The following is a 17,785-nucleotide window of genomic DNA, read 5'->3' as shown; positions in this document are numbered from 1 at the left end:
GTTCAAGGACCCAGGGAGCAGGCGTCTGAGGACTCAGAGGGCATAACTGGGACCGGGGTGCAGGTGAAAGGGAGTTTTTCTGGTCAGAGTTTGCCCATTCTGGGCATCACCAGCTGCCTGGGAGGAAGGGAGCTCCCCACCCAGGAGGCATGCAAGCAGGTACAACATAGAAAAAGTCCCATTTCTGGGCCCTCTCTGCCCTCCTCCTGTTTCCCTCCCCTCTGTGACTCTGCATGGTGGGGGAGGCCCAGACTCCGGGGGAACATCAAGTCGAACAGGGACTTTTCTTTTTTTTTTTTTTACTTTTTTTATAAAATTTCTTTTCAGTGTAACAGAATTCACTGTTTTTGCACCACACCCAGTGCTCCATGAAATATGTGCCCTCCTTAATACCCAGCACCTGGCTCCCCCAACCTCCCACCCCCTGCCCCCTCAAAACCCTCGATTGTTTTTCAGACTAAGGACTCTGAAAAACAGGGACAACTTCTTATGGCCTCTGAAGGTCCAGCCCCATCAGGCCTATCCCACGCCCATCACTGACCTGGAACAGGTCCCTAAGTGCTGGGGCCTCCTCTGTCAAGCAGGGATGTAAAGCTCTGCTTTGCTCCCCTTGCCTCATCTACTGAGCACAATGCTTGGCCCCAGCATGGCATGTGGGGAAGGGGTTGGCACTCAAGCAGATGGGGTAGGGCTGGGGGCCAGGGCCACCTCCACCTGGGGCACTGTGTTCACTCACTGTGATGGGCAACTGGCCCTCGGCTGTGCCCAGGGACTCGTTGACAGAGCAGTGGATGACTCTGTCCGAGACGATCTGGATGTCACAGGCCACTTGGCCTATCTTGATCCGGTACTCGTGGCTCTGGAGGCCCAGGCTGTCCTGCTCCTTCTGCGGGAGCAGAGCAGGGGTGCTCACCAAGGGCCGTGGCAGAGCCCAGCCCCGCCATGTCCTCCCCCGCCGCCCCCCCCCCGCACCCCTGGGCACTCACATGGATAACCAGGGTGAGCGGCTCCCCGGGGTGGTGCTTGATCCACTTCTCCCTCTTGGCCGTGGAGAACTGTGGGTCAGGGAGGTAGTCGAGGCGGAACCTGCCACCCCGCCGCGCCTCCTCAGGGTCCAGCAGCTCCTCGGCCACGGCCACCTCATCGGCGTAGGCCCGCCCGTTGATGAAGAAGTCCACGGGGGCAGATGCATTGCTCAGGGCCCCCGGGGATGGGCAGGTGATGAGGGTGGAGTTGAGAACCTTGCAGAGCTGGCAGGGGAGGGCCAGGGTCAAGGTGGGGGACAGGCAGACAGACATGGAGAAATGGAGAGAGATGATGGAAGTTTTGGAAGACAGAAAGAGAGAGTCAGAGGCAAGGGAGAGGCAGCAGAGTGAGGGCTGGGCAGTCAGGGCCACAGGCTGCTCCCCACCCGCCTTGGCCCGGTGCCCCCTCACCGTGGGCTCCCGGCCAATGTGGTACACAGCCATGGACACATTCTGCACCATGTGGAAACGCTCGCCAGCCACGGTGATGGTCCTGCCGCCACTACAGGAGATGGCAAGCCTGTCAGACCCCCTGCAGGTCCAGAGAGCAGGCTCAGCCTGGGGTGGGGGCAGGTCTGCGGTCTCACCTGACAGGGCTGCGACGGGGACTGATAGCCGTGATGACGGGGTTCTGCATATAGTGGAAGGTGAGGTTGCTGCGCACGCAGCCCCGGTGCTCAAAGCGCACACACACAGACACAGGGGCCGGCAGGGTGCCCTCGGGCACCGTGCAGGTGATGCTGGTGTCCGTGCGCCTGTGGAAGGCAGTGCCATTGTCAGCACGGCCCCACCTTCCCCCCAGGGTCACTCCTGCCTGTCCCATCGCCCAGGGCAGGAGCCTGTGCACTTGGCCTGGGTTCCAGGCCTCCTCTACAGGGGCCCAGCCTGGGCTTCTGGCCCCTTGCACAGAAACCTATTGTTTCCATATTTCTACCACCACACCTTTGCTTGGGCTGTGCTCCCCACCTTCAACACCCTCCCTTCTCCTCAAACCGTGCCTGTCCTTCCCAGTTTTCCGCCCCATCCAACATCACCCAAGAAGACTTCCCAGAGTTCCTCTCTCAATGGCCATCCCTGCTGTGGAGAGATTCTGAAGGCACTGATTTTTCTCCCCATCTCAGATGTTTCTATTTCCTGTGGGAATATCCGCTTTCCCCTGCTGTGACTGTACTGCACTTTTCTTGGTAGCCACAGCAATGCCCATCCTTGGGGCCTGGTATGCAGTAAGTGCATGATAAAGACAGAGGCATTTCACCAAGAGGTTATGGACCACACCCCTGCTGGCAGACACATCAGAAGATCTGAGAATGTGTACAATCATCACCATTCTCACTGCAGCTGTCACTTATGAGGTGCCTACTGTATGCCACAGTATTACTCATAACTACTGTTCTTACCAGATGAGGAAACTGAGGCTCAGAGAGGGAGAGGGGTTTGGCCAAGGGGACACAGCCAGTGGAGACTCAAGTGATCCTTGGTGCAAGGATGTCCTTCCACCCCTCTAGCCCCCCAGCCTTCCGGTTACCCTGGGCTAGAAGGGGTGGCCCAGCCCAGGGGCTTACAAGAGCTCTGTGCAAGGCTCTGTGTCATTCACCAGGACTTGGAGCTCAGAGCCCACATGGAGGTCGCTCCCGTGGATTGTGATCCTGGTGCCCCCAGCCTTGGGGCCCTTGTCAGGCTCCAGGAACTGGACCAGGGGCAGCTGTGGGAGGAAGAGAGGTGGTCAGGCCTCAGGCTCTTCCCCAGGTCTGTGCCTGGTGGAGTGGGCGGGAAGGTGGACATGGCCTCTCTTACCACATAGGAGAAGCGCTCCCGGGACTTTCCCTCCTTGGAGGCATTCACTGTCACCACGTCTGAGAATGCCCCTGGCGCTGGCCCTGTCGCACACACAATCCTGGGGGGAGGCGGCTTTGGTCAGCGGAGCAGCCCGAGGATCTCAGGAGCTGGGTATCCTCCCTCGAATAATGTCCCCCAGTACACCCTGACGATGTGGGAGCGCCCCACATTTGCCCTCAGCTATCAGCCCTGTCATTCACAGCGGGCGCAGCCGTGCAGCCAAGACACCCAAAGGCATTACCCACATCAAAATACTGAGACCATTCCCTGTCACAAACAGCCATTCTGAAACCCCCCAGTGTCACCCTGATGCTAGGCTCATCCCCAGGACTCTCCCACAGTTCTGCAACCCTATGAAAAAGGGGCTGGGTAAGATAGTCGCTTTGGACCCAAATGTTCTCCAACCATGAGAACACTGGCTAGGCCGGGAGACCGATGGTCTTTCTGCAAGCTGGCCTTACAGTCCCCCAAAAGGAAATCCAGCTTAGTCCCTGCTTTTGCAGAGCCCCTCTGGGCCGACCCACAGCTGCAGGCCCAGACCTTTGTACCACAGGGGCAGCCCCACGCTTTGTTAATTACAAGGTTTTCGTTGTTTTGTTTTTTAGGAGTGCAAGGCTTCTGCGGAAGGGGAGCTGGTCTAGGGGCACCTGGGAGGGCTTCCCAGAGCAGCAGGCACTGAAATGTGAACCTGAAGGGTAAAGACAAGTGGCCAGAGCAGAAAAGGGCAGGACGCACAGGGAGGGGGAACAGCTTGGGCAAGGTCCAAATGGCGGTGGGCCATTTCTGGGGAGCTGCCGGCTGCCGAGAAGAGTGGGATGGCTGAGGGGAGAGGGGAGGGCAGAGCTATGGCTGGCACTAATGGGGGCGCGTTGCTAGAGGTCATTCAGAACCGCCCCAGGGACTGCCCACTACTCACTCCTCGGACACCGTGTATCTGTCAGCCAGGGGCTCACAGGCCACGCTGCCAATCCACACGCCATGGGCCACATCGCTAAGCCGCCGGCCTAGGTTCCTGCCTCGGATGGTCAACAGGGTCCCGCCGTCCAAGGGGCCACTCAGGGGCTCGATCTGCCAGGTGACAGAGGACGGATGACGTTCTGAGGCTGGGACACCAGCAGCCTTCCCCTCCCCCATTACTGACCGGGGGGGAGGCAGGACCACGACCATCTGCTGCTCAGGAAAAGGTTCTGGTTCTAAGAGGGCTGGGACCACCGTTCACTTGACAGGTCCCTGGGACTGCCAGGGAGGGTGTGCGCGTGGGTTACTGAGCCCACATGGGTGGGGGATGAGAGTGTGTGTGCACAAAGTCAAGGATACTTGGGTGGGGTGGGGGGTCTCCTGGGGACAGTGAGGTCTGCTCCCAGATGTCTGACCACAGGATCCTGCATCCCGGCCAGAGCAGGGCACCTGACGCAGGCTAAGTCCGTGACAATCCTGACCTAAGACTTTCTTTCCTAAAACTGAGACTCAGTGGTTATTACCAGTTATTACCACCCTATCAGAAAGGTTTCTCTGACCTCACTATAAAAACTATACGCAAGCCCCAGCATCTCTGCTATCCCAGCCTCCCCCCTTTACTCTGTTTTTCTCCATAGCACTCACCATCTTCTATATACACGTTATTGACTTCCTTACTTATTACTGCCCACCCTGCTCCCCAACGACACCATGAGCTCCGGGCTGAGGGTGCTATGTGTTGTGTTCAAGGCTGTGTCTATGGCACGGAGGGAGCCCAGCCCTCAGCAGTGCTCAGGAGGTCACTCTGCACGCCCGGCCATGTGAAGCACAAGAGCCACAGGTCTGAAGGCCCAAGCAAGCAGCCATGTGTGTCACACAGGCAGGCACGTGGGCACGACGGGCCCCCATAGCTGGGGGGTGGTTTACTTACCGCACGGATCTCAGGGGCAGGGCAGGTGCCAGGCAGGGGCTGCAGGGGCCCCCGCAGGCGGCAGCCATCACTCCACACGCACAGATGTCCCAGGTCCTCCCGACCCAGGCACTGAGAACAGTCAGGGCTGCCCATGGCGCAGTTATAGACCTCCACTGGGAGAGACAAGAAGGCAGCATGGGTCAGGCCCCTGCCCCATGACCACAGTGCCCTGAGCACCCTCCCTCTTGCAGGGATGACCCCCCCCCACCCCTGCCAGAGGTGAGTCCTTGTCCTCCAAACCTTCCAGGGCCTGCACTCAGCACAGTGCAGCCACAGCCTCATTAAAATCTGTCCTCACCACGATTCAGTCAGCGGGGAGCTCTTTACTAGCCCCAATGGACAGATAAGAGACTGACAGTCGGAGGGGAGAAGCGACTTGCCGAAGGTCCCACAGCCCGTGAGTGGCAGGGCCGGGATTCACAACCAGGCCTGAGTGGGACTTTTCACCCACCACTGAGCAATGTGGGCTCTGTGGGCGCCAGGGCCTCAGATGCTCGGAGGGGCCCAAGAGGGAGCGCAGGAAGGGCTCTCCAGGGCCTTGGGTATTCAGGCTGATGCTGGGGTCTCTCTGGGGTCATCATGGTGGGGATGGGGGCCCCCATGTCCACCAGGGGTGACTGAGGCTCCCCATGGACAGGTTCTTGGGGAATTGATTCAGTCCATGTAGGAACAGCAAGGACACCGGCCACAATCTGGGGGTGCTATGTCCCAGACATAAATGTAAGATCTGTGTGCATCATCTCAGCAAATCCTCACCAAGCCTTCTGTGAAATGGTCTGTGCCTCATGTCCCATGGGGATGATAAGGCTCAGAGAGTGATGGCTAAGCAGCGGCCCACAGCTGCACAGCCGTTAGCACAGAGATGCCTGGCCCAGAGGAGCTGCCCAGTGAATGAATACTGAGCCAGTGACCAAATACAGATGGGCAAGGCTCAGTTCTGAGAACCTGTGTGTTAGGGAATGACAGGACAGGACATCTGTGACTGTGCAGTGAGCACTCGCTGAGTCCCCCAAGGGAGAGCCCCACCCATTAAGACTGAATCCCCTGTGGCCACATGGGGTAGATGGGGGCCCCCACCTGTCATGGGGGCAGGGCTGTCCAAGTATCGGGCTGGCTGCCCCTTTAGCTGGAGGCTGAGTGGAAACACCTGGCTCTTCTGGGTCGTGTGCAGCTGCCAAAGGACAAGAAAGAGCATGAGGGGCATGAGTGGCGTCTAGGTCTCTGCTGGGGGAGGGGATGGTTGTCCTGGAGAGAGGACAGGGCAGGGATGTTGAGGATGCGGGGATCAAAAAGAGGAAAGGAATAACGTGGGAAGGAAGGAGACAGCATCTGGATTTGTGCAGGCCTCCCCCCACACCCCTTCCCCACCCCCACACACATCTGAGCCATACCACTCACCACCACTTGGTTGCAGTGTACAGTAGATTCATTCACCCACATGGCTTCAAAGATCTCCTCTGGCCCGAAGCTACATTCTAGGGCTGCGCCCTGGAAGACATGGGGGTGCCGAGGAGTGTGGGATCAACACTCATTACCCTCTGCCTCCATCAGTAGCACGTCATGGCCTACTGCCCTGAGGAGTGGGCTGAGTCCTACTCCCAGGCCCCTCCCCGCCGCAGAATGTCCTTCCTGGTCTTCATGTCCAATGTTTAAGGGAGACAAGGAGTACATGAACACCTAGAACATTGGCCTTGAGCTCTCCGTGCCATTAAAAACCTCACCAGCATCCCCCAATGGCCTAAACCAAAGGCCTTTTATTCAGCTCATAAAGTCCTGACTCTTCAGCATGGCTAGCATTCAAGGTTCACCCCAGGAAGACTCCACCTGCTCTTTGAACCTTAAAAACCCTCCTCCTCTCTCCCACAAGCTGATGCCCAAGCCATGGCAGGATGCTTTTAGACATGGCACAGGCCGCCCTGCCCCCAGGTCTTTGCCCTGTCCATTCCTCTCACCCAAATAACTTGTCTCCCCTTTACCCACCCAGCGCAACAACACAGCCTTCAGAATGCAGTTCAAATGCCCCATATGCCAAAGATTTCCCAGTCCCTCCCCCTTAAATCAGGTGGGCGCCCCTCATTTGATAATTCATTCATTTGGCAGGGGGTTGGGTGTCTGTTGGGACTCTGAGAAGTTCCTAAAGCCTTCCCCCACCCTGTATGCTAAGGACCACCCTTATCCCCCTGCCCAGCTTCTGTTTACACTGGTGTGTAAACCCTGGGGAGGGTTGGGGCTGTGTCTCAGCCCCTGTGACACCTCCAAGGGCAGTGGAGTTCAGCGAGTGAGCTCAGGTTCCATCGGTTTGCATCCCACACTCTGCTACTTCCTAGCTGTGCAACCCTGTGCTAGTGGTCCTCCTCTCTGAGCCTTGGTCCTCTAAACTTGGCAATAGAAACAGGCTTCCCTGCTCTGTAGGGTTGCTGGGGAAACAGGAACTGATGTATCTTTAGCGGGTTGCACACTGTCGGTGACTAATATATGAGGGCTCTTAGTATGCAGGAGGTGCGCCACACATGTTTGTTGACTAACTAAACAGGGCCCAACCCCCCAGCCTCATCTTGTCCAGCACAGGCCTCCAGGAAACAGTATCGATGAATATTTGCTGACTGAACAAACCCAGGTTCCAAGCATATTCAGCCAGCCTCGTGGCAGGACTTCCTGTTTATGTCCCTGTTGTTAGCAGATGTGACACCCTGAGGAGAACACAGGTCAACAACCCCCTACCTCACCCCCCCCCCACCTGCCTGGTCTCCCCATTCACAGGAAGGTGGCTGTTGAGCTCATCTGCCCATGCTGAGGTTGGCAGGTGGTGGTGGTGGTGGGGTCTGTCCTCTTGAGTCTCTGAACCCAGGTCTTAGCCACTCAGGACAGCAAGCCCAAACTGTATTGGGGCTCCCCAAGGGGTAGGCCCAGCAAACAGTCCTGCTGCAGAGCCCAGGCAGGGGGCTCTGCCTGCCTCTACCCTGCCCTTCATGTTCTAGAAGCAGGCCCAGGTCCAGGAGAGCCGGGATCACTCAGGCACACTGAGGGTAGACACATGTTCCCCAGGATCCCCAGGTGGGAAGTGGCAGCCAGGATCCAAACCCAGGGCTTGGGCTTCCCCCTGCTGGGCTCCCATAACCCCAGGGAGTAGCACTGTCCTCCACACCAGCCCAGGCCCCTTCTTGTCCCAAATGTGGCAGGGTGGAGTCAGAGGGTGCCTGCCCCCCACAGAGCTCTGGCCCCAGCCACGAGGCTGCCTGACACATCCCAGATGCCCAGCATGTGGCCCCCATGTGTGACAGCTGTCACAGGCCTCCGCTCCCCCTTGGAAGCAACAGATGGTGACTCCCCAGGAGCTGGGGAGGGGGATGGCTGGCACACTTCCAGAACTCGTCAACGCTTCCCACCCAAGACACTCTTCCAGGAGGGACCCAGAAAGGAGCTGCATCTCCTCCTCCCCATGTGGGGGATGGGGAGGGGAAGGCAGATGGCAGGGAAGAGCACTGTCTCAGGAGTCCAGGGCTGGGGTGCAAGTCCAGCCCTACGTCATGTACATCTACTTCCACTTTCCAGGTCTCCTTTTCCCCATTTGGACAGTGGGGAATGGGGCAGCACAGGGCCACTCTTTGGGCAAGACAGGCCAGCCAGAACTGAGGAAGTGTGTCCAGAACCACATTTCAACCTGGGGCAGTGTAGGCCGGACAAAGACCAGGTCCACCTGTGGGCTGTGGCCCAGCTCTGTCAGGAGAGCTTTGGAGGGTAGGAGAGTCTGGGGGTCCCTCACCAAAGCATTTCCATATACAGTGGGTCCTGGCCAGAGTTTCCCTCAGGAGCTGTTAGCAGCCTGCCATCCCTTGGGCTGGGCCCTCACCACCCACTTCTCATTCCTCCAACCCCCTGCAACTACCCTGGGGCTTTCTCAGACAGAACCTGGAAACTCAGAGACACAAAACCAGAGTGTGGGTGGAGGGCCCAGAGCGTGGGTCCCCATCCAGGACGCATTCTCCCCAGCCTTCCACCCTGCCCGGGCCTGGCCCCCACCTACCTGGAAGGCAGCATTGGCCAGACGCACGGGGATGCTCTGGGAGCTGCCTGTAGGCACGGGTGCCAGGGCTGAGGGCAAAATCTGGGGGCAGTCCTGAGGGCTCTGCAGTCAAAACACAAGGAGGAGAAGGTGACGCGGGAGCATTTCAGAAGGGACAGGACTCCCCACAGATGTGCCTGCCAGCCTGCAAGGTGAGAAACACCAGGAATAAACTCACAACAGCTGCCACCCTAGAGGGTGACGAGCTCGGCATCTCCCACACACCAACTCATTTGATCCTCAAGACAAGCATAGGGGCAGGAGACTTTACTGACCCCATTTTACAGATGAGGAAACTGAGGCAGAGAGCAATGAAATAAACTGCCCAGTGAAGGAACCACTGCCCCCGTGGCTGCTCCGGGGCTGGCCCCCCTCCCCATCTCTGAGCCTCATCTCTCCTGACTATAAAATGAGGGACTGCACCCACTCTCTAAGACTCGGCTTCTGGGCTCACACATGTTAAATGAGTCAGAGAAAAGAAACTCCAGGCTTCTGGATGGGCTGTGGGAAACGGGCTCTGAGGACCCTGGTGCCACCAGGTTCCACACCCCTCCCCATAGCCTCAGGCTTAGAGTCACAGCCTCTGGGCTGAGGTGCCAGGCCCCCAGAGTTCCAGGGCAAGCCTGGGCATCAGCATTCCTGTGTTGGCAGTACAGCCACTGAGGCCTGGTAGAGCAGGGGCTACCTCCAAAATGGAAGGGATGGAAGGAAGGAGGGCAGGTGGTGATATACCTGAGTTCAAAGGGCCGAGCTGGTCTTTGAACTCCTACTGGCTGCCTCCCAGGCCAGAAATAGACCTGAACCTGAGTCTTAGGGCGAGGGGCAGAGACCAGGGGGCAAGGCTGTGCCCACTCTGCTGCGTTAGTGACCTCACTGAGCTTTAAGTCTGGAGCGCTCACCCTGAACTAGGCTCTCCCAACCTGGGGGCCCCCATGGACTGTGTCCTGACTCCTCACACTCTGAGCCCGACCGCCAAAAGCCTGAGAGAGAGGAAGACCGAGGACCCAGCAGCAGCCACATCGCATCAAGGCCTGACCACTCTCCAGCCCAGAGGGCTTCCTGCTCTGCCTTCCTCCTGCCCAAGTCTGGCTGGGGACAGACTTGGGGACACCATGATCCATGTGTGTCCACCTTGGGGTCACCCAATCAGGGCAACGGCCTCTGGGGATAGACTTGAGAGGCCTCCCTGGGGGTCTTTTCTCCCTATTGTTAATCAGACAGGGAGCTCCTTAAAGGGCACCCCAGGGACCCAGCATCCCACCAGACCTCGAGGTCAATGGGTGCTCACCATGTCAGCATCAGTGGAAGCCATGAGCTCACACAGCCCTCACAGTGCTCCTGGCTGGTTCTGAGCACTCCACACTGTATTGACTCACCAAATCCTAACTCCCAACAGCCCTATGAGGTAGGCACAATCATCGCACCCATTTTAGGGAATGGGCAGCACCGGAGCCCTCCTGGTTATCCCAACCGTTTGCTGACCACCAGGCCAGAAGCCTCGCCTGGACTGGTCTGTTTCCCCAGGAGTGGCGCCTAGTGCAGACCGCAGAGGCCTTGGCTGAAACAGCAGCGTGGCCAGGCCAGGGCGAGGCCTCCTGGGCGATGGTTCTGGAGGGCCAGGAGGGAGGAGCTTGTGTCCAGCTCAGTGGGAGCGCACACAAACCTCTGTCCCTCCGAGCTGCTGTCTGGCAAAGTCTCGTATGTAAACCCCATGGAATTTCAGAGAATGGAACCCACATGTTTGCAATCAGTCTGCATGGCCGCTGACAGTTCTGCCTTGCAACTGGCTGGGGGCTCTGTGCTCTGTCCTCCCAGCTCCACCCCACCGGTGGGTCAGTGGCTGACAGGAGGGGCTGGGGAGTGAGGGTCAGAGGGGGCAGCTTCCACAGGAGGCTCCCCAGAGGGAATGACATGGGACTACCCCCAAGGGCCTCCCATTCTCCTTGATCCCAATCTATGATCCCATGGCCACTTCAATGTTTGTAACCATTCTATGGAGTGGAATCAAGACTAAGGGTCCTGGCATACCTTTGCCCTCCTTTGGTACCTCCTCCCCACCCCACCCCCTGAGTTGGCTAACCCTCCATGGGGCCAGCTGGAGCGTCTGCTACTAGCCTCCAGCCATCTGTCTCCAAGTCTGGCTTGGCTTTTGGGGAACTTCCCCACAGGCTTGCGGTTTGGGAAGACTGACTCGACTCCTCAGCCCCAGGGATAGGTGGGTGTCCCAGGCCTGCCCTGGCCTCAGTAATTGGTTCAGAGAGCGTAAGTGACCCTAGTTCAGCCAGTGAAAGTCAGCTACGGGACTCCTGTAGAACCAATAAGAGAAAGAAGCTCTTTTTGTTTTCTGGGGCTGCCAGGAAATCAGGAGCCTTCCTGGAGCTGCTGAGGCTGACTTGGCTACCAACGGAGAGGGCTGCCTGAGCATGGAGCCCACCCAGAGGGGCAGAGAGCCCCGAGAACGTGGAGGGAACCCCTGGATCCAGCTGTAGCTGAAGGTGATGCAACCCCCAGACTTAACACTCACAAGTCAATTAATTCTGTTGGCGCAAGGCCAGTTTGAACTAGGATTTCCTCACATGTCCCATTCCAAGCCAGGCCATGGACACGTCAAGAAGAGGCTGGGTGGCTTCTCCCCTTTGCTGGAGTGCCACACGGGGCACAGCCTGCAAGTTCAGGAAACCACAGCTAACTGCCCGCACTCTAACAGAGCGGAGAAGGTGGGACACCAGGAACAAGGACAGAGGCTTGGTCGGCAGTGCTGGGAGGCACCACCAACCCCGACGGAAGCCCAGCATGTGCTGGTTCACAGAGGGTCTCACCTGTCCCCACAATGGGACTCACAGACTCTCTTGCCGTCTCTCCCAGGCTCAAGGGTCAAGAACTGGTGTCCCAATACACGGCTGGCCCAGGGGCCTTGAATCCACCACACAGGGTCCCTTCCTACCTTTCTGTATCTTCACAGCCCCCTAAGCTCTCTCCTGTCCCTACCAAACCACTCTCCTCACTGGCTTCTAATGAAGTTCAGGTTCACAGATGCAGCCATGCCATCAGAGGGGCCTGGCCTCCCACCTCTTTTCCCCCTCCACTTTCTCCTTCTGGTGCCCACTAGGGAATGGGAAAATAACAGGAGACTCAGCCCCTGGCAGCTCCCCAGGGACACCCTACTGTAAGTCCTACTGTCTCCTCCCAGCGCTCGAGGGGCGCAGACAGATGTGCAAACCTCCCAGCCCACCACCTGACCAGAAGCATGGCGCCCGCACGGCTGAGATGTAATTAAGTGCCAACTTCAGTATCAGAGCCTTCTGCAGGCCTGGGGAGGGGCTGCCTCTTCTCTTCCTAGATTATCGTAATGCTCTAAGACAGGCCCTCTCTGTGCTCCCCACCCCAGTTGTTGGCCCCCAGATCAGAGGACCCGGGGCAGGGGGGAGGTTTACAAGATGCTGCTGCAGAAACATCTCCAGGCTGGCGAGCTCCTATGCATCTGTCAGGACCCTGCACAAAGGTCCCTTTCCCAGAGAAGGGCTCTCTGGCCCACCCAGTAAAGCGGCCACCAGCTCTTAGCACAGGGGCCTTTTAGGGAGTACCTACAATGGGCCACACATGGAGCTAACTGTACTCCCAGGTGCAGTTGCAGATTCCCAGCACAGCGAAGGAGGGCCATTTTAAAGAAGTAAAATGGACAACTTTACAGCAAGCAAAATAGGTGATGGGGGGAAAAGGCACAGAGAGGTTCAGTAGCTTGCCCAGGATCACACAGCCACAACACACACCTTGGGCTCTTGACTCATGATGGGGAGAGCAGAACTATGTCTAACTGGGTCCTGCCCACTGCCTCGTGCAGACTCAGGCATACAAAGGGTGCCCGACCAATGCTGAACAGACCGTGCTAAGGTGGGGTCCTCCTCACCCCACCACTCCTGTAGGTTAGAGCACAGGACTCCGGCTGCCAATGCATATGCTGTATGTTCTCATTCACTGAATCCCTGCTCCGTACTGAGCCCTGGCTGGGGACTGGGACATGAGGACCCCAAATGAGAACAGGAGTCCCAGTTGGCCGGGACCAGAAACCTAGTGTTCACTGCAGAAGCCTGGGGGCCTCCCCTATGGTTTGGGCACATGGACACCCCTGGAGCTCTCCCTCAGTGCCAGAAGGCCCATGTTACTGTGTCAGTCCTTTGAGTTAAACTCCTGATGACTCTTCTGCAAAGCAGTTTTGAGGCTCAGGCAGGAGGTGCAGAGACCAGAGGATTCCAGGTGTGGGCCATGGAGCCCCACCCCTTGCACCTGCACACTGATCTCTGCACCTGCTTGGAGGATTCCTGATAAGCTTCCCTGAGCCCAGAGTCAAGAGGCTGGGATTTCAGATGCTCTGGGGACTGGGGCTGCTTCCCTGGGAGGCATGCCCAAGGTTACCTCCTCCTATTAGGAACTAGGGCCCCCAAGACCATACTGGCTACTTCGGTTGCACCATCTGGAGAATGGGGCAGGAACATCCCCTTCCTGGAGAGAAGCCTCAGGCAGGGACTCAGTGCCTTAACCTGACCCCTCATAGCTCTCATACAAGACAGAGTTCAAAGAGGGCATGAGCTGTGGTCTCAGAACCCTGATACCAGTCTAGCCATCCCACCTGGCTGAGCATGATGGTCCCAGCCAAAGCCTCGGGAATCCCATTTGGTCATCCCTGGCCCGAGGCTGGGGTGGCCTTAGAGGCTTTTTGGGCAAAGGCAGGAGGCCACCGTGTGAATAAACACCTCAGAAACCAACCAGCCACGAGTTATGTGGCATTTTCATTTGTATTTTGCCCTGTCCCCCAACTCTCCCCACCAGGCCCACCCCGGTGCAACTGATTCAATCCAGCCACTCCAGAGCACCCAGGAGGGCCTGGATCCTGGCCAGCTGCAGGGCTCAAGGGATTTGGAGAAGCAACTGGACCTGGAAGCATGTGGTTCCTGAAGCCAGCTCACCTTCTTTGCCCAAGGAATCACCCGCCCTTGGGTCCCCAGCACCCAGGGGGAGACCAAGGTGAGGGCCTTTCAGCCCAACTCCTGACCTGGGGAAGACAGGAGAACATGGGCTCCAAGCCAGAAGGGCTTAGATTCAAGGTCCCAGTCTGGTACTTCCTGGCCTCGGGGACAGATGCCTTGATCCCACAGGGTTTGTGAAAATGTTACAGGTGAAATTTAAAACTAGCCAGTCCTGAGGTGCCTGGGTGGCTCAGTCAGTGAAGCGTCTGCCTTTCACTCAGGTCATGATCTTCGGGGTCCTGGCATCGAGCCCATGTTGAGCTCCCTGCTCAGCAAGGAGTCTATTTGTCCTTCGGCCTCTACCACGCTCACTCATGCTCTTTCTCTCTGTCCTCTCAAGTAAATACTTTTTTAAATATATTTTTTAAAAGATTTTATTTATATATTTGACAGAGATCACAAGTAGGCAGAGAAGCAGACAGAGAGAGGAGGAAGCAGGCTCCCTGCTGAGCAGAGAGCCCGATGCGGGGCTCGATCCCAGGACCCTGAGATCATGACCTGAGCTGAAGGCAGCGGCTTAACCCACTGAGCCACCCAGGTGCCCCACAAATACATAAAATCTTAAAAAACAAAAACAGAAACAAACTAGCTGGTATCAGCAAAATGTGCAGAAAGGGACCCTCCTACTCCAGGTGGAAGTTTAACCAGGCTCAGACTTTCTGGAGGCAGTTGAGTTAAAGGTGTAAAAACATCATGGCCACACTTTCTCCCCCGAAGTACCATTTCTAGAACTGGCCTCCAGGGATTAATCAAGGACACACACCACGCCTGGGCTATTTTAGAACACAAGAAGAAACGGGAAGCGATCCGTATATCCAACAATAGGGGATTGGTTAAATGTGCTGTTATGTGATGAACCCAGCACAGCTGTTAGATCTAGTGCCAGGAAGAAAATTTAATGGCGTGTAAATGTTCTCAACATATTAAAAAAAAAAAATGGTCATGAAAAAGGCAGGGGGGATCCCCCTCAGGCCTGACTTACCGTGGGATTTGGTGAGGCCTCACACCGTGACTGGTTGGAGACACAGGCATGCTGCTGGGTGCACCAGAAACAAGGCCACTGTGCCGACAGGCAGCTGGTGCAGCTGGAAGACAAGGGACCCCTCACACACTCAGCTCCCCACCCTCACTTCACCCCTGCCCCCGGAACTGGGACCCAAGAGGCAAATCCCAACGCAGAAGGGAAAGGTCTTCTGCATCATCAGGGGCTTAGGCACTCTAAGATAGTGAGGTCCCCGCTGCAAGAGGTATTCAAGGAGCAAAGAGACAAGCAGGGCCTTTAGGAGATGAAAGTGAGTGTGGTGAAAGCCCTTCTCTCTGCCCCTGCAGCCTGAGTGCCCACGGAAGCCAGGCGAGGGTTTGCAGGTGGTAAATGAGCTGGCAAGTAAACAAGCGAGGATCCTATCTGCCTCCAGGACACCACCATTTTTCTTCCAAGGGTCTTCCTGATAGCGGAGACACCACCCCCCACCCCGTGCCCCTGCCTACTGCCCAGGGGCACGCGCATGACCCACTCACGCAGCATGGGGATATACTTGTCCAACGCGGCCGCAGTCGTAGATGGTGAAATTGGCTCTGACGATATGCCGCCCGTTGACCCTCACAGACATCTCAACAATCACGTGATCTAGAATGGACCGGGGAAATGGACCGGGGGGACCAGAGAGAGGACCAGAGAGAGGTTGGGTCTCCACCAACCTCACAGGCTATGCCGACAGGACACCACCCAGTGAGCAAGATGCTTACCCTGCTGGGGCGGGAACCGTGGGAACTGGGCCCTCGGCAGGAGGTTGCAGTAGGCGATCTGGTGGCCAAAGGCAGGGCCTGGGACCCGGGCCACGGTGCGGATGTCGTTGCCATAGTCACAGGCCATCTCCATGCCGCTGAGGCTGGGCAGGCTACCTGAGATCTGCAGGATCATGCCCTAGGGGCCAGGGCCCCTCAGCAAGGGAAGTGGGGAGCAGGCCTTCCCCCTCATGGCCCCACTCCTCCCTCAACAACCCTGGGAGAAGTGGGAAAAGGGGCCACGACTCTAGACCAGAGGGCTATATCTACCTCGGGCTCCCTAGGCCTCAGTTTTCCCAGCTGCACAATGAAACGGACCACCTGATAACAGTCCTGATAACAGATCTTTGCAAGATCTGGTCCCCGAGACTCCTCTGACCCACTCCCCTGAGAGTCTCTTAAACCTACCAATCTGTTCTCACCGCCTGGTGAGTTCCCTTCACCCAGAATGCTCTTCCGGGAGACCCACCTGACTCACCTACTTCCTATCTTTGCTCAAAGGCAATATTTGCTGTATGAGGCCAGCTCCAACCTGGTCTAAAATGTCAACGTTCCTCCACTCGTTCTCCACTCCTCTCTTCTGCTTCCTTTCCCACCGTCGTACTTCTCACCGTCTTGACAGCCTATCTTGCCTACTCCCTCACCCCCCACAAGCTTGTCAGCCCATCAGGGGCCGGGTCTTTGTCTTATTCAACGCTGCATCCCCAGAGTCCAGAACTGCACTTAGCATATAGTAGGTGCTCAAGAAGACATTTGATGAATGAATACATGAATGAATAACTAGATGGATGGATGGATGGACAAACCTATGCCCAGTCTGCCTGATGAGATAAAGCACGTGAAAAACTCTAACAGAGAATGATGGGGAGAGGGCTGCAGAGGAGCCCCAGGCCCCTGGCCCTTTAGAACCATCTGTTGATGGATGAGGATACCCAGCCTCAGAGAAGTCACTGAGGGCAGGGCCGAGAGGGACCCAGGCCTGTCTGTCCTTTCCTGCCCCCAACGGCACCATACTGCCTGGGATGGGTGGGAGGTGGCTGGAGCATCTCCAGGCCTTCCCGGCCCAGGCGGGGAAGGGAGCCACTTGCCTCCAGACTGTAGATTCATCGGTTTCCGAGAGCAAGAAATAGTGCCCTGGCACTTGGTGGCCCCTCTGCCCTCTCCCCGTACTGGGGCCGGGAAGAGGTGGGGGTTGGGGACTCACTCTCCTTCTACTCTCCAACCTGAACCCTCCCTCCTGAGACTCCAAAGCCCACCCACTTGAGTTCAAATCCCAGGTCCCCTAGTCCCTAGCTGTAAAACGGTGAACAAGTCATTTTCCCTCTCCGTGCCTCAGTTTCCTCACATGCACAGAGTTGTGGGAAGCCCGACAGAGGGGAATATCACGTGCAGAGCGAGTGCTGACACTCAGTGAGCACTCGGCAGAGCCCAAGTCATTCTCATTATTTGCCCCTGGGGTCCTTGGGGCACCATGGGCAGGGGTCTCTACCTCGGGGGACTTGGGGGTCAGGTGAAAGGTGGCTTCCCACCCTGTGTTGCCCCCGAGCTGAGAGCCGGCTCCCCCATGACTCACTGGGTACTCCTGGTGCACGTCGATCTCTGCAGGCAAGACTGTCATGGTGGGACAGCGGCCGGGGCCCTCGCTGGCACTGGTCCAGAAATGCGGCTGGTCAGAGTTGGCACAGTCCTGCTGCAGGGTGCACCTGGAGCAGCAGGGCACAGGTCAGACCCCCAGGGGGCTCCTCTCCCCTCCCACCCTGCCGTGGCCCTCCAGGCACAGCCTCTGCCCCAGCAAGGCTCACCGTGTCTCCAGTGCACACCAGCCGCAGTAGGCGTCGGCGGCCCCCACGCAGTCCCCACAGGTGGCATGCACGGCACAGGCAGCAACCTTCACCCGGGCCATCTGGAGGCAGAGGTGAGGGCCCAGCTCCGTGGGGCACCAGCCACGGCCAGGGTCCTGAGATGCTGGGGAAACTGAGGCTCAAGGCTGTAACAGGGAGCATGTGGGGCCACAGGGCTTCCCCTGCAGAGGTGACGACCACACTGGGAGGGGAAGGGCTAGCCGACAAAGGGGCTGGTGACAGAAGGTGCTCCTGCTGGGCAGAAGAGAGGAAGAAGGCTT

General features: G+C 57.6%; 1 protein-coding gene across 2 annotated transcripts in view; it reads right to left on the bottom strand.

The window, feature by feature from the left end:
- Nucleotides 1–17,785, bottom strand: part of PLXND1 (plexin D1) — a 57,099-nt gene that overhangs the window by 18,059 nt on the left and 21,255 nt on the right. For both annotated transcript variants that reach the window (XM_044252941.1, XM_044252942.1), the window contains exons 4-19: nt 17,466–17,566; nt 17,237–17,366; nt 15,625–15,802; nt 15,397–15,505; nt 14,861–14,963; nt 8,816–8,917; nt 6,190–6,279; nt 5,869–5,962; nt 4,750–4,904; nt 3,778–3,929; nt 2,820–2,919; nt 2,588–2,727; nt 1,613–1,780; nt 1,437–1,527; nt 987–1,250; nt 737–886 (exon numbers count right to left, since the gene is read on the bottom strand). In XM_044252941.1, coding sequence (XP_044108876.1) covers nt 737–886; nt 987–1,250; nt 1,437–1,527; nt 1,613–1,780; nt 2,588–2,727; nt 2,820–2,919; nt 3,778–3,929; nt 4,750–4,904; nt 5,869–5,962; nt 6,190–6,279; nt 8,816–8,917; nt 14,861–14,963; nt 15,397–15,505; nt 15,625–15,802; nt 17,237–17,366; nt 17,466–17,566 — 2,127 coding nt within the window. The remainder of the gene's footprint in view (nt 1–736; nt 887–986; nt 1,251–1,436; nt 1,528–1,612; nt 1,781–2,587; nt 2,728–2,819; nt 2,920–3,777; nt 3,930–4,749; nt 4,905–5,868; nt 5,963–6,189; nt 6,280–8,815; nt 8,918–14,860; nt 14,964–15,396; nt 15,506–15,624; nt 15,803–17,236; nt 17,367–17,465; nt 17,567–17,785) is intronic.

The sequence above is a fragment of the Neovison vison genome, chromosome 6 (genome assembly GCF_020171115.1).
Source record: "Neovison vison isolate M4711 chromosome 6, ASM_NN_V1, whole genome shotgun sequence".
Taxonomy (NCBI): domain Eukaryota; kingdom Metazoa; phylum Chordata; class Mammalia; order Carnivora; family Mustelidae; genus Neogale; species Neogale vison.
The sequence above is the reverse complement of the archived record's forward strand: the minus strand, read 5'-3'. Positions and strand labels throughout refer to the sequence as shown.